Here is a 22,748-nt window from a genome sequence, read left to right on the forward strand (position 1 = left end):
ACACTATATCACTCATAAACAGCTTCTCAACACTTAAGAAAAACCTCTCCCTTCGTTACTTCCTCCCTCCCTTTTTCCTTTGACTTTTCCTTTCCTTTTCTTTTTCTTTTTTTTCTGAGAAAGGTTCTTGTATATTGCAAGCTGGCCTAGAACTCACTATGTAGGCCATGTTGGCATCAGCTTCTGATTGCTGGGATAACAAGTGTGTGCCAGTAGGTCTGGTATTTTTATACCTTTTATTGTTTTGTTCCTGTTTTGTGTTTTAATTTTAATGTTTTCTAATGATACCAGCCAGGCTTTTCTCCAAACTCCTTCCTTTTTTCTCAGTTTTCCAGATAAGGATCTTGTACAACTAAGTAGACTAGGGATACAACCATTTACCTTTTCTGTTTGTTTGTATTTTTGAGGTAGGGTCTTAACCTAGCCCAGGCTCACCTGAAGTTCACTCTGTAGTTTCAGGGGGCCTTGAACGCACTTCAGTCCTCCTTTTACTTTGCCTTGAGTGGTGGGATTAAAGGAGTGTGCCAGCACACCTGGCTAATTCTGTTAGTTTACCAGTTTTTAAATAGTATACTTTAAATGGTGAATTTATGATGTGAATTACATTTCAAAAAGCTGTTGTGTATTTTAAATTAAAATAATTTGATTATGACAAGAATACTTGATTTAAAAATATTTCTGGGGGCTGGAGAGATGGCTTAGCAGTTAAGGTGTTTGCCTGTGAAGCCTAAGGACCCAGGTTCGATTTCCCTGATCCCACGTAAGCCAGATGTACAAGATGACACATGCGTCTGGAGTTCATTTGCAGTGGCTAGAAGCCCTGGCTGGCCCATTCTCTCTCTCTCTTTGTCTTTCTCTTTGTCTCTCTCTCTGTCTCAAATAAAAATAATAATAAAAATGAAAATATTGCTGGGCCAGGGAGATTGGTCAGTGGTTAAAGTCACCTGCTTGCAAAGCCTGATGGCTTGGGATCCATTCCCATGTACCCATATAAAGCCAGATGCACAAAATGGCCCATGCGTCTGGAGTTCTTTTATAGTGACAGATGACCCTGGCATGCCCTTTCTCTGTCTCTCACATTCTCTGTCTCCCTCAAATAATTAAATATATTAAATGTAATTGCAGTATATAATTGAACCTGGATCCTTCTGCTTTGCAGGCAAGTGCCTTAACCGCTAACTCATCCCTCCAGCCCCCTACAATGTATGTATTTTTTATTGACATCTTCCATAATCGTAAACAATATCCCATGGTAATTCCCTCCCTCCCCCATGTTCCTCTTTGAAATTCCACTGTTCATCATATGCCCTCCCCCTCTCAAGCAGTCTCTCTTTTGTTTTGATGTCATGATCTTTTCCTCCTATTATGATGATCTTGTGTAGGTAATGTCAGGCACTGCAAGGTCATGGATATCCAGGCCATTTTGTATCTGGAGGAGCACGTTGTAAGGAGTCCTATCCTTCCTTTGGTTCTTACATTCTTTCTGCCACCTCTTCTGCAGTGGACCCTGAGCCACGGAAGATGTGATTGAGATATTTCAGTGCTGAGCACTCCTCTGTCGCTTCTTCTCAGCACCATGGTGCCTTCTGAGTGAGCCCCAGATCACCGCCATCTGAAAAGAGAAGGTTCTCTCAACAGAATGGGTGTGCCAGGGCCTCTTGCCACCACAAACTAACTCCAGATGCATGTGCTACTTTGTTCATCTGACTTACTGGGTAATGGGAAATTGAGCCTGGATCATTACGTTTTGTAAGCAAGCACCTTTAACTACTGAGCCATCTTTCCAGCCCATTTTTAAAAAAACTTTATTGACTACTTTCATACATATAGACAATATACCATGATTGTAATCCCTTTCCATCACCCTCTCTTTTACCTCTCTTGAACACCCTCTGTACTGAATTCTGTCGTCTTTCCAACTAGTCTCTCTTAATTTGATGTCATCATTTTTTCCCTCTTTATGCAGGTCTTGTGTAAGTAGTGCCACCCACTGTGGGTGTCATGAACATCATGACCACTTTGTGTCTAGAACAGTATTGTTAGCATTCCTCCCTTTCCTTTGGCTCTTACATTCTTTCTGTCACCCACCTCTTCCACAGTGAGCCTTGGGGGTGTGATACAGATGTCTTAGTGCTGAACACTCCACTTATTTCTTCTGAGCACTTTGGTGATATTTCTGTCACCTAAGGTTACCACCATCTGAAAAGAGAAGCTTTTCTAACCCAAAGTGAGAGTAGCATTAATATATGTGCATAAGCATTGGTATTGAGAGGGCAGTTTGGTGGGTATAATATATCCATTTAGTCATATGAGTTGGTTCACGCTCCCCTCACCTCCCGTGTTTATGACCTTTACCTGGTCATAGGGTCATAGACTTTTGATTAGATTGTCAATACTAGGCAGGAATACCCTTCAGTGCACTGGGCCTCAAATCTAGTCAGAGAGCAGTTGGTTTCTCCTGTAGCAGACATGCCACTATTGCACTAGTTGATACATTTGTACCAACTGACTGGCCAGCCTCTGTTTTGTTTCTTAAATAAGATTTTTTTCCTAAATATTAGAAGGGAGGCTAGAATTATTATTGTTTATTTATTCTTTAAACACACTTGATTGAGATATAAGCAATATAACATAAAATTTCTCCATTTGAAGTGTACAACTTAGTGGGTTTTACTATTTTTACAGCTATATACAGTTATCATTGCAGTCAGTTTTAAAACAAAGAAAATTTATGCTCTCATTAGCTGTGTTCCCTGTCCCATTTCTGCTTAGATGATAATCTTCCTCACAGTCTTAAGCAGCCACCAAACTACTTTCTATCTCCATGGTTTCTTATTCTGCACTTGGATGGGAGTACAGTCATATAGCACACAGTCATTTTAAAAAATATTTTACTTATGGGCTGGAGAGATGGCTTAGCGGTTAAGCGCTTGCCTGTGAAGCCTATGACCCCGGTTCGAGGCTCCGTTCCCCAGGTCCCATGTTAGCCAGATGCACAAGGGGGCGCACGTGTCTGGAGTTCGTTTGCAGAGGCTGGAAGCCCTGGCGTGCCCATTCTCCCTCTCCCTCTATCTGTCTTTCTCTCTGTGTCTGTCGCTCTCAAATAAATAAATAAAAAATTAAAAAAAATATTTTACTTATTTATTTATTTATTAGAGAAAGGGGGGGAGAGAGAATGGGCACACCAGGGCCTCCAGCCACTGCAAATGAACTCCAGATGTGTGTGCCCCCTTGTGCATCTGGCTAATGTGGTATCTGGGGAATCGAACCTGGGTCCTTTGGCTTTGCAGGCCAATGCTTTAACCACTAAGCCATCCCTCCAGCCCACACACAGTCATTTCTGACTGGCTCTTTTTACTTCCCAAACGTTTTGTAGATTCAACCATGTTGTACAATATCTCATTAGAATGATGATCTTGTGATGCCTTAGATTGTAAATTTCTGAAAGCAGATGTGTATTACTTTCCTGATATGAAAGTTGTTACTTGTCAGTTATTTGTGAAAGAGTTCCTTTAAAGTGCTGGCAACAGCAGTTAGGCTGGCCTGTAGCAACTCAGCAAAAGTCTTTTGGAATTAGTTTGACACTTGATTAACATTTTTAGGTGCTTACCATATATCAAGGCACTGTTTAGTCCTGTAATATGTAATGATTAGTTTTCTTAATCTGAAATTTTTTTATTATTTATTTATTTATTTATTTATTTATTTATTTGAGAGCAACAGACACAGGGAGAAAGACAGAGGGCGAGAGAGAGAATGGGCGTGCCAGGGCTTCCAGCCACTGCAAATGAACTCCAGACGCGTGCGCCCCCTATGCATCTGGCTAACATGGGACCTGGGGAACCAAGCCTCAAACTGGGGTCCTTAGGCTTCACAGGCAAGCGCTTAACCGCTAAGCCATCTCTCCAGCCCCTGAAATTTTTTACTAGATTCTGTACAGGATGTTGATTGAGGACAACTGTGTGCCACCGGGCATGGATCTTGAGTTTATTAGTTCAGCCCCACTGAGAATTCACTGCTAGCTCATTCTTGTCCCGAGTTTGATGGGGAAAGGGAAATAGTAGCTCAAACAATTATAACATGGTGCTCAAGGTTACGAGAGCAGTGACTAGACCATTGTCCTTCAGTATTTTAAGGTCTTGTAGAGCTGTTGTTCCTCTGGTATGATAGATTCAGGAAAAACCAACAATACAGAACACTGGGCTAAGTAAATCCATATTTTTTATCTTCCAGGTTTCAGCACAAAATGAACATAATTAGGGAAAATAAGGATTTGGCATGTTTCTACACAACAAAACATTCATGGAGGGGAAAGTAAGTATTTTTTTGGCTTATCTGTAATGTGTAACATTATTCAGTTTCAGTTTCTGGAATAATCGGACATAACTCAGTGGTGCTGGGAAGCAGGCATGTGCCTCTTTCGAATGCCAATGCTACGTTTAACATAAACCCTTGCTCTTGTTTTTTCTTTTGCCATTTATAGTTTTCTGTATGGGTCTTGGGAGGGCTTTACAAATTGAAAAGTAACAGTTGAAAGGAAAGTAACCCAGTTAGTGCTGTGAACTTTGTGCATATGCCTTCCCAGCCCAGTGCTAGGAGTACCTCACTACTCATTACCATCCCTTTGTAGTGACATGTTGTCATCTCCACTTGTTTCTTTTGAGGTTTGTAACCTTCATTTTGAAACTCTAATGATTTTTAAAATGAAGTGGGAGTAATAGCATTTTGTGTTTGTTTTTGTGTCCATCAGTCATACCAGGGTATAAATGCTCATGTTGCCTGTCTATAGGACGGATGATAGTTTCTTCCCCTACAGCTATTACAGAGATTAAATGGCTAGGGAGAGGGCTCAGCAGGTAAGAGTGCTTGCACCAGTATGACCATCTGAGAGGACCTGATTCTCCTTGAGGTCAATTCCCCAGTGTTGATGGGGCATGACCATACAAATTGGTGACCCCAGTCCTGCGGGGAGCAGACTGGAGAATCACTGGGATTCACTGCCAACCATTTTGAGCAAAAATGACAGCTATGGGTTCAGTGAGCGACTCTGCCACAAGGAGAGACACGGGTGAGTAATGGAAGAGGCCATCCCTCATTGTCTGGCCCGTGTGCATGTGCCCCAGCCCCATAGCACGCATACTACACACACGCACAATGAAGATTACATGAAGCGAGGCAGGTTTAATTACGTCTTTAAGAACACTCAGAACTTGGTGGATGGCTCCTCTTGCCTACAGACGAAGTCCTTTCTGAGCAGCGATGGGGAGCGGGTAGTTGTTGCAGCATGACATGCAGTTGGCTGCGTCTTTCTGAATTGGGTCACAGGTAAAGTGCGACACATTTGTGTGCAGCTTTGGGTCTTCTCTTGTTTTAGTGGGTAGTGTGGTAACTTCCTGCAGTGGTTCAGTATATACACTCATAGTTTCTGGCTTGCATTAGCAAACTGGCTAATTGTGATAGATTGAATGTTTCATTTTGTGTTCAACTTATGCACATCTATGTTAGATAGCATAATTGTTATCCAGGAGAACACTTGTCTCTAATTTTTTCCCTTGATAGTTTCATTGAGCAAAGTTAGAAGAAAATTAGCATCCCTAGGGTAGTATAAATCTCTTTTAGTTCTTTGAATTGGACTTAAAATTATAGGTTTAAATTATTCTTAATTGTTTTTCCTGTAGTGGAAAATTGTTGTGATCATCTTAATGTAACTTCTGTTTTTAGTGTGTGTATTGCTACTGCTGCATTAATTTTAAGAATGCCCTTACTGTAATATTTTGTGCTTTGTGAGCTTGTCAGTAATTGTGATCATCTAGAACATTTTTAATGTTTTTAGAGACTAGTGACTACTGCTTAATGGAATCATCTTACTTCCCCTTTAAAAAAAAAAAAAAAAAACAAAAAAACTTCTGAAGCCATACTTGTGCCACACGCCTTTAATTCCAGCACTCAGGATGCTGAGGATTGAGGATCTCTGTGAGTTCTTGTTCACCCTGAGACTGCATAGTGAATTCCAGGTCCACCTGGGGTAAAGTGAAAAAAAAATTTTTTTTGTTTTATTTATTTGTTATTAAGAATATACCTTTTATGGATACAACATGTGTTGGTACCATATTTTCCCTCGTCCCTGCCCCCAGCAGCATGGGGTTTCTGGTATTCCCCATGGGTCTGTGGGTTATGCATTGTGGGAACAGCAGCCAGCTACTTGGGGGGGAGGCAATGCCTCTGGGTATGATGTCCCAACATGTAACTCTTCCTATGGTCTTTCTGCTCCCTCTTCCGCCAAATTCCCTGAGCCTTGGTGGGTGTGTTTTAAGTCTATATCAGTGAAGAGCTCTTAGGAGTCTCTGGATTTCTGCTTTGGTAGGTGTTGAATATCCTAAGCATCTGTTTCCTTCACTCTGGCGCTGATTTTTAGGCTCCCTATGGAAGCAGCACTCTTGCTTGTCTCCCCAGTTCCTCTGTGGTTTCACCTGGGCCTTGGCTAAAATGTAAGGGGTAGTTTTATCTCCTCAGGTCTCACTACCTTTTGAAAAAGATAAACATTCTCCAGCAGAGAGTGAAGTCAGCATAGTAAATTGGAGAAGTTACTAATTTCGGAAGGTATTGGTGGATGTAGCCCCTTTTAGCCGGACTAGTGGGAATTTGACATTGGTGAGCATAATCTTTGTCTCCATAGAAGTCTGATCTGGTTTCCAGTTCGAGATATAGGTTACTTTCCACTGAGCAGATCTCTTAGCCAATCGGATAGCTATTGGTTACCCACCAAGGCTGTGTACCACCATTATACTGGTGTGTACTTCCTGTCAGGCTGGTTGCTTCTGAGTAGCTTAGACCCCAGTAGCTCACATAGCGCTTTCCAGCATTAGATGGATTCCAGCCAGGTCTCTACGTGTTCTGTGCCAGCAGCATATGGTGTGTTTAGCAACAGGGTCTTGCCTTTTATCTCCTGTGGATAATCAAGTGACAAAAGCCTTTCTTGTTTGGGGGACATTGTAGGTCTCTCGGATCAACAGCTTAATGTGGATAGAACTTATTTCTGGTACTGGGAGTTACAGGCCAGAGCCCAAAGTTTTTAAGGTTAGGCTTCATCTCAACCTCTCCAGGACCCTTCTTTTCAGATGCTCCCTTTACACTCCTGTTGAGGGTTAAATCTTTTGGTCTACCTTGAAGGAGAAAGGTTTCTATAGTACTAGTTTATTTGGGGTTTAGTTTTGTGTTTGTAACCTCCACTTTACCTCCACCCAAACCCATCCATTCCTATTGTCTGGGCCTCAAGTTGCCTATCAAGGTATGTCAGCAACTCAGGCTGATCCAGGCTAGGAACCACAGATGAGTGAGAATATGTGGCATTTGTCTTGCTGTGATCGTATGTTCACTGAGTATTGTCTGTTCTAAGTCTATCCATTTTCCTACAAATTTTATTGTATTGTTTTTTCTTACTGCTGACTAGAATTCCACTGTGTAAATGTACCAAAACTTCATTATCAGTTCATCCAGTGGTGGACATCTGGGTTGATTCCAGTTCTTAGCTATGATGAATTGCGCAGCTATAAACATGGTTGAGCAAATGTCTGTGTAGTGAAGTGTGGAGCATTTAGGGCAAATGCCCAGTAAGGGAATAACTGGGTCTGTTGGTAATTCTATATTCATCTTTTTCAGAAATCTGCATATTGATTTCCATAGTGGTTGTACAAGTTTACATTTCTACCAGCAGTGAATGAGGGTTCCTCTTTCCCCAAATCCTCACCAACATTTGTTGTCGTTTGAGTTTTTAATGATTGTCATCCTTACTGGATATGGTAGAGTTTCATAGTTGTTTTAATTTGCATTTCCCTGGTGGTTAGGGATGTTAAACATTTTCTTAAGTGTGTGTTAGACATTTGTATTTCTTCCTCTGAGAACTGCTTATTCAGTTCTCTACCCCTTTTTTGAGTGGGTTGTTTGATTTTTTTTTTTGTTCTTTGTAGATTCTAGATATTAGTTTACATTATTGATCTCATCAAAGATCAAGATCATCAATTTTCTTTTTTTTTAATCTTTATTTTTATTAACATTTTCCAGGATTATAAAATATATCCCATGGTAATTCCCTCCCTCCCCACCCCCACACTTTCCCATTTGAAATTCCATTCTCCATCATATTACCTCCCCATTACATTCATTGTAATTACATATGTACAATATCAACCTATTAAGTATCCTCCTCCCTTCCTTTCTCTACCCTTTATGTCTCCTTTTTAACTTACTGGCCTCTGCTACTAAGTATTTTCATTCTCACGCAGAAGCCCAATCATCTGTAGCTAGGATCCACATATGAGAGAGAACATGTGGCGCTTGGCTTTCTGGGCCTGGGTTACCTCACTTACTATAATACTTTCTAGGTCCATCCATTTTTCTGCTAATTTCATAACTTCATTTTTCTTTACCACTGAGTAGAACTCCATTGTATAAATGTGCCACATCTTCATTATCCACTCATCTGTTGAGGGACATCTAGGCTGGTTCCATTTCCCAGCTATTATAAATTGAGCAGCAATAAACATGGTTGAGCATGTACTTCTAAGGAAATGAGATGAGTCCTTCGGATATATGCCTAGGAGCGCTATAGCTGGGTCATATGGTAGATCAATCTCTAGCTGTTTTAGGAACCTCCACACTGTTTTCCACAATGGCTGGACCAAATTGCATTCCCACCAGCAGTGCAGAAGGGTTCCTTTTTTTCCACATCCCCGCCAACATTTATGATCATTTGTTTTCATGATGGTGGCCAATCTGACAGGAGTGAGATGGAATCTCAATGTAGCTTTAATCTGCATTTCCCTGATGACTAGTGACATAGAACATTTTTTTAGATGCTTATATGCCATTCGTATTTCTTCCTTTGAGAACTCTCTATTTAGCTCCATAGCCCATTTTTTGATTGGCTTGTTTGATTCCTTATTATTTAACTTTTTGAGTTCTTTGTATATCCTAGATATTAATCCTCTATCAGATACATAGCTGGCGAAGATTTTTTCCCATTCTGTAGGTTGCCTCTTTGCTTTTTTCACTGTGTCCTTTGCGGTGCAAAATCTTTGTAATTTCATTAGGTCCCAGTGGTTAATCTGTGGTTTTATTGCCTGAGCAATTCAGAAAGTCCTTGCCAAGACCAATATGTTGAAGGGTTTCCCCTACTTTTTCCTCTAGCAGTTTCAGAGTTTCCGGTCTGATGTTAAGGTCTTTAATCCATTTGGACTTAATTCTTGTGCATGGCGAGAGAGAAGAATCTATTTTCATCCTTCTGCAGATATTTATCCAGTTTTCAAAACACCATTTGCTGAAGAGGCTTTCTCTTCTCCAATGAGTATTTTTGGCATTTTTATTGAATATCAGGTGGCTATAGCTACTTGGGCTTACATCTGAGTCCTCTATTCTGTTCCACTGATCTACATGTCTGTTTTTGTGCCAGTACCATGCTGTTTTTGTTACTATGGCTCTGTAGTATAGGTTAAAATCAGGTATGGTGATACCACCAGCCTCTTTTTTGTTGCTCAGTATTATTTTAGATATTCGAGGTTTTTTGTGATTCCAAATGAATTTTTGGATTGTTTTTTCTATTTCCATGAAGAAAGCCTTTGGAATTTTGATAGGGATTGCATTAAATGTGTAGATTGCTTTAGGTAAGATTGCCATTTTCACGATATTGATTCTTCCAATCCAGGAACAAGGGATGTTTCTCCACTTTCTAGTGTCTTCTGCAATTTCTCGCTTGAGTGTTTTAAAGTTCTCATTGTATAGATTCTTTATTTCCTTGGTTAGGTTTATTCCAAGGTACTTTATTTTTTTTGATGCAATTGTGAATGGGAGTGATTCTCTGATTTCATCCTCTGTGTGTTTGTTGTTAGCATATACGAAGGCTACTGATTTCTGTGTATTTATTTTGTATCCTGCTACATTGCTGTAGGTTTTGATCAGCTCTAACAGCTTGCTAGTAGAGTCTTTAGGGTCTTTTATGTATAGAATCATGTCATCTGCAAATGATGATAACTTGATGTCTTCCAAGTGGGGACAGTGGACACCCTTGTCTTGTTCCTGATTTTAGTGGAAAAGCTTCTAGTTTTTCCCCATTTAGTAATATGTTGGCTTTAGGCTTGTCATAAATAGCCTTTATTATATTGAGATATGTTCCTTCTATTCCCAGTCTCTGTAGGACTTTTATCATGAAGGGATGTTGGATTTTGTCAAATGCTTTCTCTGCGTCTAATGAGATGATCATGTGATTTTTGTCCTTCAACCCGTTTATGTAATGTATTACATTTATAGATTTGCGTATGTTGAACCATCCCTGCATCTCTGGGATAAAGCCTACTTGGTCCGGGTGAATGATCTTTTTGATATACTCTTGTATTCTGTTTGCCAATATTTTGTTGAGAAGTTTTGCATCTATGTTCATGAGGGAGATTGGTCTGTAATTTTCTTTTTTCTATCTTTGCCTGGTTTTGGTATCAGGGTGATGCTGGCCTCATAGAAGGAGTTTGGTAGAATTCCTTCTTTTTCTATTTCCTGGAAAAGCTTAAGAAGCAATGGTGTTAGCTCTTCCTTAAAAGTCTGGTAAAATTCAGCAGTGAATCCATCTGGGCCTGGGCTTTTTTTAGTTGGGAGATTATTGATAACTGTTCGGATCTCCATGTTTGTTATTGGTCTATTTACATGATTAATCTCATTTGTGTTGTCTGGCTGGGGTTCTAAAGGCTTCCTGTATCTGCATTGGCACCTCTTTCCCAATTTGGGGGAAATTTTCCTCTATGATTTTGTTGAAGATGCCTAGTATGCCTCTGGAGTGGAGTTCTTCTCCTTCTACTATGCCCTGAATTCTTTTTTTTTAATTTTTATTAACATTTTCCATGATTATAAAATATATCCCATGGTAATTCCCTCCCTCCCCACCCCCACACTTTCCCATTTGAAATTCCATTCTCAATCATATTACCTCCCCATTACAATCATTGTAATTACATATATGCAATATCAACCTATTAAGTATCCTCCTCCCTTCCTTTCTCCACCCTTTATGTCTCCTTTTCAACTTACTGGCCTCTGCTACTAAGTATTTTCATTCTCACACAGAAGCCCAGTCATCTGTAGCTAGGATCCCCATATGAGAGAGAACATGTGGCGCTTGGCTTTCTGGGCCTGGGTTACCTGACTTAGTATAATACTTTCCAGGTCCATCCATTTTTCTGCAAATTTCATAACTTCATTTTTCTTTACCGCTGAGTAGAACTCCATTGTATAAATGTACCACATCTTCATTATCCACTCATCTGTTGAGGGACATCTAGGCTGGTTCCATTTCCCAGCTATTATAAATTGAGCAGCAATAAACATGGTTGAGCATGTACTTCTAAGGAAATGAGATGAGTCCTTTGGATATATGCCTAGGAGTGCTATAGCTGGGTCATATGGTAGATCAATCTCTAGCTGCTTTAGGAACCTCCACACTGTTTTCCACAATGGCTGGACCAGATTGCATTCCCACCAGCAGTGCAGAAGGGTTCCTTTTTTTCCACATCCCCGCCAACATTTATGATCATTTGTTTTCATGATGGTGGCCAATCTGACAGGAGTGAGATGGAATCTCAATGTAGTTTTAATCTGCATTTCCCTGATGACTAGTGACGTAGAACATTTTTTTAGGTGCTTATATGCCATTCGTATTTCTTCCTTTGAGAACTTTCTATTTAGCTCCTTAGCCCATTTTTTGATTGGCTTGTTTGATTCCTTATTGGTTAACTTTTTGAGTTCTTTGTATATCCTAGATATTAATCCTCTATCAGATATATAGCTGGCGAAGATTTTTTCCCATTCTGTAGGTTGCCTCTTTGCTTTTTTCACTGTGTCCTTTGCGGTGCAAAATCTTTGTAATTTCATTAGGTCCCAGTGGTTAATATGTGGTTTTATTGCCTGAGCAATTCAGAAAGTCCTTGCCAAGACCAATATGTTGAAGGGTTTCCCCTACTTTTTCCTTTAGCAGTTTCAGAGTTTCCGGTCTGATGTTAAGGTCTTTAATCCATTTGGACTTAATTCTTGTGCATGGCGAGAGAGAAGAATCTATTTTCATCCTTCTGCAGATATTTATCCAGTTTTCAAAACACCATTTGCTGAAGAGGCTGTCTCTTCTCCAATGAGTATTTTTGGCATTTTTATTGAATATCAGGTGGCTATAGCTACTTGGGCTTACATCTGGGTCCTCTATTCTGTTCCACTGATCTACATGTCTGTTTTTGTGCCAGTACCATGCTGTTTTTGTTACTATGGCTCTGTAGTATAGGTTAAAATCAGGTATGGTGATACCACCAGCCTCTTTTTTGTTGCTCAGTATTATTTTAGATATTCGAGGTTTTTTGTGATTCCAAATGAATTTTTGGATTGTTTTTTCTATTTCCATGAAGAAAGCCTTTGGAATTTTGATAGGGATTGCATTAAATGTGTAGATTGCTTTAGGTAAGATTGCCATTTTCACGATATTGATTCTTCCAAGCCAGGAACAAGGGATGTTTCTCCACTTTCTAGTGTCTTCTGCAATTTCTCGCTTGAGGGTTTTAAAGTTCTCATTGTATAGATTCTTTACTTCCTTGGTTAGGTTTTTTCCAAGGTATTTTATTTTTTTTGATGCAATTGTGAATGGGAGTGATTCTCTGATTTCATCCTCTGTGTGTTTGTTGTTAGCCTATACGAAGGCTACTGATTTCTGTGTATTTATTTTGTATCCTGCTACATTGCTGTAGGTTTTGATCAGCTCTAACAGCTTGCTAGTAGAGTCTTTAGGGTCCTTTATGTATAGAATCATGTCATCTGCAAATAATTGCCCTTAATTCTTATATTGGATCTTTTCATAGTGTCCAGAATATCTTGAAATTCCCACTCATACTTTTCTATAAATTTGTCTTTCTCTTTGTTGGACTGTATTAGGTCTGCCACCTGGTCTTCTAGCTTAGATATTCTCTCCCTCATCCATCCTACTGGTGAGATTTTCTAGAGTTTTTTTTTTATTTAACTGTGTTCTTCATTGCTAGTAATTCTGACTGGTTTTTCTTTATTATTTCTATTTCCTTATTTATGTCTTGTATTGCCTTCTTTATTTCATTAAATTGGTGTCCTGCCTCTTCTTTGATTCCTTTGATTTCCTCTTTGATTTCTTCTTTGTTTTCATGTGTTCTTTGACCTCTTTGAACATATTTATAATCATTCTTTTGAACTCTTTCTCAGGCATTTCCTCTAACTCTTTCTCACTGGAGGACATTTCTGATGCATTAATACTTTTAGGTGGATTTATATCATCTTGCTTTTTAGTGTTTCTTGTGTTATAATGTATATATTTTTACACCTTGGATTAAGTTAATGCTTGGATTTTCTAGCTAGCTGTGTATTCTTAGCTGTATCAATTGATTTGATGTAATATATTTTCAGGGTAGGACCTTAAGGTGTAAGGTGTGGCTCTTAAGAGTCTCAGAGTATCTACAAAGATGTTCTTAGGGGTTGAGTTTCCCTGCTATAGGAGTATTCAAGCAGGCTAAGTGGAATAAAATGCAGGTAGATTCTAAAATTTAACTAAACACTGTACACATTCAATCAAAAACAGCCCCGAGTATGTATGCAAGAGTAGTTATTATAATGACCAGATCCTCTATCAACAAAAAGGTTTAAGATTTCTGGTCTGTTGAGGGATCCAAGTCAGCTTGCGACCAAGAGAGACCCTTCCCTGGTGCAATCCCAGTTACCTTGGATGAATTTGGTCTCAGTCAAGTTGCTGCCTGGGTCGTTGGGCTGCTGTTCTGATTTCTGGAGCTGGGCACTTGCTTTTCCCGTGGGGTCAACCGAGCCTGGCAAGTGTGGCCCTGCAGATCAGCTCCCCTGCTGCTGGAACTGCTGCTGCTCAAGCTGCCCCTGCTGGGCTGTAGCCACTGCTGCTGAAGGTGTTGCTGCTGGACCCACCGCTGCTGCTGCCTCTGCTGCTGCTGTAGCTGCCACTGCTGGAGCCACCACTGCTGCTGAAGCTGCTGCTGCTGTGTCCACTGCCGCTGCTCCCCCTGAAGCTGCTGCTGCCGAGTCTGCTGCTGCTGCCACTCCTGGGTCTGCTGCTGCTGGGGTCGCTGTTACCGGTGCTGGAGCCGCTGATGTTGCTGCCGAACTCTGCTCCTGCTTGGGTCCCGCTGTCAGCCCAAGTTGGCGTGGCCGGGTCCCGGGCCGCTGCTGTGTTCGCTGGAGCTGGGTTCAGGCGGTGGGGGAGGGGAGGGAGGCGCCACTGCTCTGGTTGTCTCGCTGCTCCACGTGTTCTTCTACCTCGTGGTCTGCTCCTCCGCTGCTCGCTGCCGCTCTCCCCTCACGTTTCCCGAGTTGCGGAGAGCGCGGTGTGAGGGAAGCGCCCGCACCTGGTGGCTTCTGGTGCACCGCGGCCGCGGCGGTTGGCCGAGCTGCCTGAGCCGCTTTTCCCGCCTGTGCAGGCTCTGGATGCTCTGGATCTCTTCTACTTCTCCGCTGCCACTTCAATTTCCTATACACCTCACTTTTTAGTAAAAGTGTGTATTTTGCTGAGTTTTTTTGGTCTTTTTTGCTCCCTAAGCTGCTCTGGCACCTATGTGTGGTGCATACAGATTTATGATTGTGATGTTCCTCTTGTTGGATCATTCCCTTGGTGGGAAAGAAGTGGCCTTATTTGTCCTTTTTAAAAATTTTATTTGTATATTATATTGGAGAGAAAGAGGAAAATAGAACAGGTGCACTGGGGCCTTCAGCTGCTATAAATGAACTCCAGACACATGTGCCACCTTGTACATCTGGCTTATGTGTGTCCTGGGGGTTCGAACCTCTGTCTTTAGGCTTCATAGCCAGTGCCTTACCTGTTAAGCCACCTTTCCAGCCCCTTTGTCCTTTTTGGTTACTGTTGGTTTTGAAGTCCACTCTATCAGATGTTAATATAGCACCACCTGTTTCTTATTACCATTTGCTTGGGATACCATTTTCCTTCCTTCACCCTGAGGAGGTGTCTATCTTTAGTGGTGAGGTGAGCTTCTTGAAGGTAGTAGGGTCCATTTTTCTGATCCACCCTCTTAACTTATGTCTGTCTCTGGATGGGTGAGTTAATATCATTAATATTTAAGGTTGTAAATGTGAGGTTCAATTTAATCCCTGCTGTGATGGGGTGCTTTATGGAGTTTGTTGCTTTTTTGAGCTTTGTATTTTTTTGAGCCTGCTCTAGTTTTGGTTGTGATCTTCTTGTAGGCTCTTGATGCTGATTGATTGACTCTCTTGTTGTGTGGAGTATTCCCTGAAGTATTCTCTGTAGGTTTGGCTTTGTGTTCATATAATCATAGATTTGACTTCTATCATGTAAAGTTTTCTTTTCATCATCTATAATGAGGGATACTTTCACTAGATACAGTACTTTGGGTTAGAAGCCATAGATTTGTCTTCTGGCTTTCAGGGTTTCTATTGAGAGATAGGTGAGGTAATTCTGACGGGATTGCCTTTGTACGTAATGAATTGTTTCTCTCTAGCTGCTTTTAGCACTCTGTGTCTTCTTTGTTTAGCGTTTTAACTATGTTGTATCTTGGAGAGTTTCTTCTTTCGTCCTGTCTGTTTGGTGTTCTGTGTTCTTCTTGTCTATGGATGGGCCTCTACTTGGTAAGATTGAGAAAATTTTCATCAATTTTGTTGAATATGTTGTCTATACCTTTAATTTCTTCCCCTTTTGGTATACCCCTGATCAGGATATTTGGTCATTTTGGGCATCCCACAATTCCCTCATATTCTCTTTGCATAATTTTTTGAACTTAGTAAAGTTTTTGGACTCTTGATCAATTTCTTCTGTCTTGTTTCCCAGCTCAGGGGTTCTGTCCTCTACATGATTGATTCTGTTAGTGAAGGCTTCTAGAGAAGAGGTTTTTTTTGTTTTGTTTTTTTTGCTTGTTTGCTTTTTTGAGGTAGGGTCTCACTCTAGCTCACGCTGACATGGAATTCACTATGTCGTCTCAAGGTAGCCTTAAACTCATGGCAATCCTCCTACCTCTGCCTCCTGATTAAAAGGTGTACACCACCATGCCCTGCTAGAGAGGTTTTTAAAATTATTTGATTTTTGTTTTCTGGGTGTTTTTTGCTTGGTGTCTACCTTTCTTTTGAAGTACAATTTCAGTTCGAGCTCTGATTTTCTTGATGCTTCCTGGAATTCATTCTTATATTTGATCATGTCTCCATTAAGCTTAATCAGCTGGTTATTGAGTTCCCCTGTTTGTTGACTTACCTTCAATTCATTTATCTCTATTATGGTGTCTCCAGTTTTCTTCAATTAAGTTAAGCATAGTGACAAAAGCTGTGTACTGTAGGAGAATTTTGCTCAATTTCATTTATGTGATTGCTGGGTTTTTTGATGATTTGCTTCCAGTTCAGCAGTTTGCTTGGTCAGAGTCACATAACTTGTGTTTTCAATTTTGGGTTCTATTTCTGTTGCTTTCTCTGTTTCCATTGGATGCTTCCATTGTGGGAATTGGCATTTTTTGTGGATATCTCTGTTTTCTGACTTTCATTTTTCTATTTATGTTGTGGTCTTATTTTATTGAGGAGGAAGCAAGCATTTGTCCTTGTAGGATCTTCAATGAGTGTTCTGTTTTAAATGTAAACTGGATTGGAGTTGAATTGGGTTATAACTGCAGAAGTGCAGATTATGGAGGTTGCAAGTGCAATAAGGGTACCTGGGGGTACTGGGAGGTGGAACTAGCCATGAGCTCTGGCCTACTCAGTGTGTGCATGCATGCCCTTCAGTGCAGGGGATCTGCAAAAAATTTTGTTTAAATTAATTAATTTATTTGACAAAGTGAGAAAGGGAAAGAAGCAGACAGAGAGAATGGGTGTGTCAGGGCCCTCAGCTACTGAAAATGAACTCTAGATGCGTGTGCCACCTTGTGCATCTGTCTTACATGGGTCCTGGGGAATTGAACCAAGGTCCTTTAGCTTTGTAGGCAGATGCCTTAACTGCTAAGCCATCTACCCAACTCTGCAAAATAATTTTTTTTTTTTTTTTCGAGGTAGGGTCTCACTCTAACCCAGGCTAACGTAGATTTCACTATGTAGTCTCAGGGTGGCCTCAAACTCATGGCAATCCTCCTACCTCTGCCTCCTGAGTGCTGGGATTAAAGGCGTGCGCCACCGTGCCTGGCCTCAAGATAATTTTTTTTTGAGCAAAACTGTTTCTGTTCTGTAGCATAGTTCCTTCCCATCTTGAGACATTTATTGTTTTTATAACATCTTTTAAGATGTAACCTGCCTATTATAAAATTCACCCTTTTAATACGGGAGAGATGGCTTAGTGGTGAAGGTGGTTGCCTGCAAAGCCAAAGGACTCAGGTTTGATTTCCTAGAACCCATGTTAGCCGGATAAACAAGGTGGCGTATGCATCTGGAGGTTTTGTTTGTAGAGACTGAAGGTCCTGGCGTGCTCATTCTCTATCCTCCCCCCCTCAAATAAATAACTTTACCCTTTTAAAGTATTTCCTTGATTTTTAGTATGTTTATAGAATTGTGAACAGTCACTACTGTTTAGAATACTTCTATCACCCAAAATATAACCACTTAGAAATTAGCAATTGCTCCTCTTTCCCTGCTCTGCCCAACATTTGGCAGGTGGTTTGTCTACTTTTGTCTCGGAATTTGTCTACTTAGAATTTCTCACAGAAATGAAACAGTATAAAATATGTTTTAAATATTTTTTCAATATATTTATTTATTTACTTTTCAAGGTAGGGTCTCACTCTAGCTCAGGTTGACCTGGATGGAGTTAACTCTGTTCTCAGGATAGCCTCAAACTCATGGCAATCCTCCTACCTCTGCCTCCTGAGTGCTGGGATTAAAGGCGAGCACCACCACTCCTGGCTAATACATTTGTTTTTTAAATTAACAACTTCCATACTTAAAAAAAAAATTTCCCTCCCCCCTCCACTTTCTTCTTCATAACTCTGCTCTCCGTCATATCCCCTCCTTCTCACCGTTAGTCCCTTTTATTTTGATGTCATCGTCTTTTTCTTCTGTTATGGGGGTCTTGTGTAGGTATTGCTAGGTCCTGTGAGATCATGGATATCCCGGCTGATTTCTGTCCGGACAGTTGCATGTTAGGAGTGGTGCCCTTCCTTTGGCTCTTACATTCCTTCCGCCACCTCTTCCGCAGTGGACCCTGAGCCTTGGAGGGTGTGATACAGATGTTTCAATGCTGGACACTCCTTCGTCCCTTCTCAGCACTCTCTCTCTTTTGGGTCATCCTGGTAGTTATCAAATAATGTCTTTTGTGATTATTTTCTTACGCATAATGCTCACCCAGCTCATCTGTGTGTCAGTAGCATGTGCCAATATTTCATTTCTATTTTCAGTTAATATTCTGTTTTAGGGGGCTGGGTAGTTGATGGTGTTTGATTGCAAAGCCTGCTAGCCAGGGTTCCATTCCCCAGTACCCATGTGGTGGGCCCATTCATAGATTCCCACCTCCCTTTCTCTCAAATCACAGAAGCTTGGGGTTTAAAAAGGAACAGAAAAGTATTTTGTTGTATAATAAAACACATTTGATTGCCCATTCCTCAGGGATGGGTAGTTGTATTTTTTCTGCTTTTTTAGTGTTGTGGATAATGCTACTGTCCATGTTCATGTGCCAGTTTGTGGATGGATCATCCTGGTATGGAAGTTTGGTTGGTTCTGTGATAATTTCCATGATTAACCTTGAGCAACAGCCAAATTGTTGTCCAGAGCAGCTGCAGCGCCCCAGCGTCAGTGCTGAGGCTCTGGCTGCTCTTCATCCTTCCCATACTCGGGGGACAGTGACTCCTCTTTGTGTGTGCTGACCACTCTAGTCTATAGGTAAAACATTCTCTTGGTAGTTCTTTCTTTTTCCTGCGTGTGTATGTGTGGTAGGGCAGGGATTGCTCACCTATGGTTTTGTGAACCAAAGTCTTTTAAAAACTTTTTTACTTTTTTTTTTTTTTTTTTTTTTTAAAGGTAGGGTCTCACTATGGCCCAGGCTTACCTGGAATTAACTGTAGAGTCTCAGGGTGGCCTTGAACTCACAGCGATCCTCCTACCTCTGACTTCCGAGAGCTGGGATTAAAGGTGTGCAACACTACGCCCGGCTTACTTTTTTTTTTTTTTCTCCAAGGTAGGGTCTCACTCTAGCCCAGGCTGACCTGGAATATACTCTGTAGCTTCAGACTAGCCTGGAACCCACAGTGGTCCTCCTACCTCTTCCCCAGAGCACTGATGAATGATAATGCTAATAAGTCTCTTTCAGGGTCTAGCTGGCCATTTTTATGTTTGCTGATTGAAGTCATTTATCTTTTTATAAATTGGGTTATCTTATTTTTCAGTTGTAGGAGATCTTTATTCTGAATACAGATTTCTTATCAGATAATTGATTTACAAATATCTCTAATCTTGTGGGCTGTCTTAACTGTCTTTATGATATTTAGTGAAGCAAAAAATGTTTGTGATTCTTTTTTGTCACTTACGCTCTTTGTCTTACGTAAAGAGCCACTGCATAATCTTAGTTTACAAAGATTTACACCTGTGTTTTCTTAGAGTTCAGAACCTTAATTTTAAATTAATTCTTATATATGGTGTGGAAAAAGGGTCTACATTCTTACATTCATTTCTTTGCATTTGAAGATCTACTTTACCTGTATTACTCTTTGAAAAGACTATCCTTTTCCATTTGAGTTGCTTTTACACCCTTGTCAAAAGTCTTTTCAAGGTCTGGGGAGATAGGTCATTTGGTAAAGTGCTTGCCTTCAATGCATGAGAACCTGAATTTGCTCCCCAGGCCCCAGGTTAGCCAGGCATAGTGGCTTATGTCTTTAATCCTACCATTTGGGAGGCAGAAGCCACCCTGAGACTACATAGTGAATTCCAGGTTAACCTGGCCTAGAGCAAGATCCTACCTTGAAAAACTTAAAAAATAAAATAAAATAAAAATAAATAAAAGCCTGGAGTGGGCTGGAATACATGGCTCAGCAGTTAAGGGCCTTACATGCAAATCCTAATGACCTGGGCTTGATTCCCTAATACCAACGTAAAGCCAGATATACAAAGTGGCATACACATCTGGAGTTTGTTTGCAGTAGCTAGTGGCTCTGGTGTGCCCATTCTCTCTCTCTCTCTGTCTCTGTCTCTGCTTGCAAATAAGAAACATTTTTTTAAAAAGCCAGTCATGATAGTGTGTGCACGTGTAATTCCAGCATTGGGGAAGTGGAGACAATTAGTTCCCTAGGGCTCTCTGGCGAGCTAGTTAGTCTTGCCTACTTGGCTAATTGAAAAACCTTACCTCAAAATATTAAATTCAGGCTGGGCTTGGTGGTGCACACCTGTAATCCCAGCACTTGAGAGGCAGAGGTAGGAGGATCACTGAGTTCCAGACCAGCCTGGTACTACAGAGTGAATTACAAGTCAGCCTGGGCTAGAGTGAGAACCTATTTTAAAAAAAATTAAAATTTATTTGCTAATTAAACTCTATAGAAATGTGTTGTATACCAAATTTTACATGTATTTTGATGACTTGGGGCTTCAATTTTAAGGGACTCTATTCTTAGACACATGTTGCTAATGCAGCTATATCTCAGAAAAGTGTTATTGATGGTGGCAATAAAGTGAACATGGGTTTGGGGGTATAGCTCAGTAGGCAATGTGACTGTCTTGCAAGCATGAGGACCTGAGTTTGGGTCCCCAGAACCCGCATCAAATGCTTGGCATGACGGCATGTTACTTTAATTTCCATTACTGGGAGGCAGAGGCAAGTCTTCCTGGAACTCGCTGGCTGTTCCAGCTGAGTCAGTGAACTCTGGGTTCAGTGACAGACCCTGTCTCAAACAGTAAGGTGGGGAGTGACTGAGGACAAATCCTGATGTTGACCACTGACCTCCACATGTACATGTGTCCTCTGTGAATTCATACATGTACTCACCCATATATGCAAATCTGCACCAGACAAGCACACCCTCCACACACAAATGAATACATGCTTTCCTTTCTCTTCACAGGTGCAGTTTAAAGATAACCTCTGCAGATATTTTCCTTAAAAACATTACATGACCTTTTCTGTTATCTTTCTTTCTGTTTCCATTCCATCTCCCTTTAAAGCTGCCAAGGGCTTTTATTAGTGTTCACAAGTATAGATGCCTTGACTGGCCAAGGAATTTTTCTTCTGCACTTGTTATTTTCCCCATTTACAAAGCATACGCATAATTTAATTATATATTTCTTCTGAGAGAAGAAAGAAAGGAGATTTTAAGGAGAAAAAAATACTATTCTCTCATGAAAGCAAAATTTCCTTTTTGGCCGAAGCTAGCCATTTCAGGCAGAAAGGAAGGTGCAGATGTTTCAGTTAAAGCAGAAGTGTAGATTCATTGTGGAAAACTTCAAAGTAATGTGAGTTCTTTATATATAATATAATATTATATATATATGTATATATATAATTTTTTTTTTTTTTTTCCGAGGTAGGCTCTCACTTTGGTCCAGGCTGACCTGGAATTAACTCTGTCGTCTCAGGGTGGCCTTGAACTCATGGCGATCCTCCTACCTCTGCCTCCCGAGTGCTGGGATTAAAGATGTGCGCCACCACGCCCTGCTGAGTTCTTAATTTTTTCTAGGTGGGATTTATGAGAGAAATCTACTTCTGGATCATAGTAGATGCTCTGAGTTTGAGTGGGATTTTAGTATTAGAAAGGATTTTAAAAACCTTTGTATATTTGTATATATATAGGTAGATAGAATGGGCGCTCCAGGGCCTCCACCCACTGTAAAAGAACCCCAGATGTATATGCTACCTTGTGCATCTGGCTTTAAATAGGTACTGGGCAATTAAACCTACTCCCCCCCCCCCCCCCCCCCCCCCCCCCCCCGCCTCCCAGGTTTCTCAAGCAAGTGCCCTAACCGCTAAGCCATCACTCCGGCCCTGGAATGGGATTTTAGCCACAATAACTTGGGATAAATGGGGATCAAGTTTTGGAATTCAGTTACAGATATTTACTACAATTATTGTGTAGTGATTAAATACAGGGAAGTAGAAGAGTTGTGGAACAGTGAGTCTGATACATTCTTATATTTATGCTTATGTTTAAAATAGGAGAGAAGACACCATTCTCTTGCCTGGAATTTACACACTTTGTCAGTTCAAATAGGAATGCCGAAGGGTTTTGTTTTTCATGCACATGTATGTATGTATGTATGTGTATGGGCACATGTGCACGTATGTACACATGTGAAGGCCAGAAGTTGACATTGAGGATCTTCTTCAGTGACTGTGCACCTTATTTGCTAAGACAGTCTTTCACTTAAAACCAGAGCTCACCGGTTGGGCTATATTAGCTAACTGTTTGGCCCCAGGCACCACCCTTTCCCATCTTCACCTTCCTAGTCCTAGGATTACAGGCAAGGTGCCATGGCTGCCTGGCTTTTATGTGGTCGCTGGTGATCCACACACTGATGATCCCACTGCTTTATTGACTGAGCTGTCTCCCCAACTCTCTCATGGTTTGTTTGCTTGTTTTTAAATTTTCAGTTTGTTGCAATGTGTGTACATGTGTGGGTTCATGTGTGTGGATGCAGGTGTGCACATGCCACAATGCTCATGTGTAGGTCAGAGAACAAGGTTCCAGGTAGTCCTTGCCTTCCACTACCCTTGAACAGTTTCTCATGCTGCTTGTTCACCTCAGTGTGTTCATCAGTCTAGCTTACCTCCA

General features: G+C 40.9%; 1 protein-coding gene across 2 annotated transcripts in view; it reads left to right on the plus strand.

Annotated features, from left to right (window-relative positions):
* Window positions 1–22,748, plus strand: part of Dnajc13 (DnaJ heat shock protein family (Hsp40) member C13) — a 150,754-nt gene that overhangs the window by 15,270 nt on the left and 112,736 nt on the right. For both annotated transcript variants that reach the window (XM_004664328.3, XR_006633971.1), the window contains exon 2: window positions 4,234–4,314. In XM_004664328.3, coding sequence (XP_004664385.1) covers window positions 4,247–4,314 — 68 coding nt within the window. In that variant the 5' untranslated portion in view covers window positions 4,234–4,246. The remainder of the gene's footprint in view (window positions 1–4,233; window positions 4,315–22,748) is intronic.

Source organism: Jaculus jaculus, chromosome 17, assembly GCF_020740685.1.
Source record: "Jaculus jaculus isolate mJacJac1 chromosome 17, mJacJac1.mat.Y.cur, whole genome shotgun sequence".
Lineage (NCBI taxonomy): Eukaryota > Metazoa > Chordata > Mammalia > Rodentia > Dipodidae > Jaculus > Jaculus jaculus.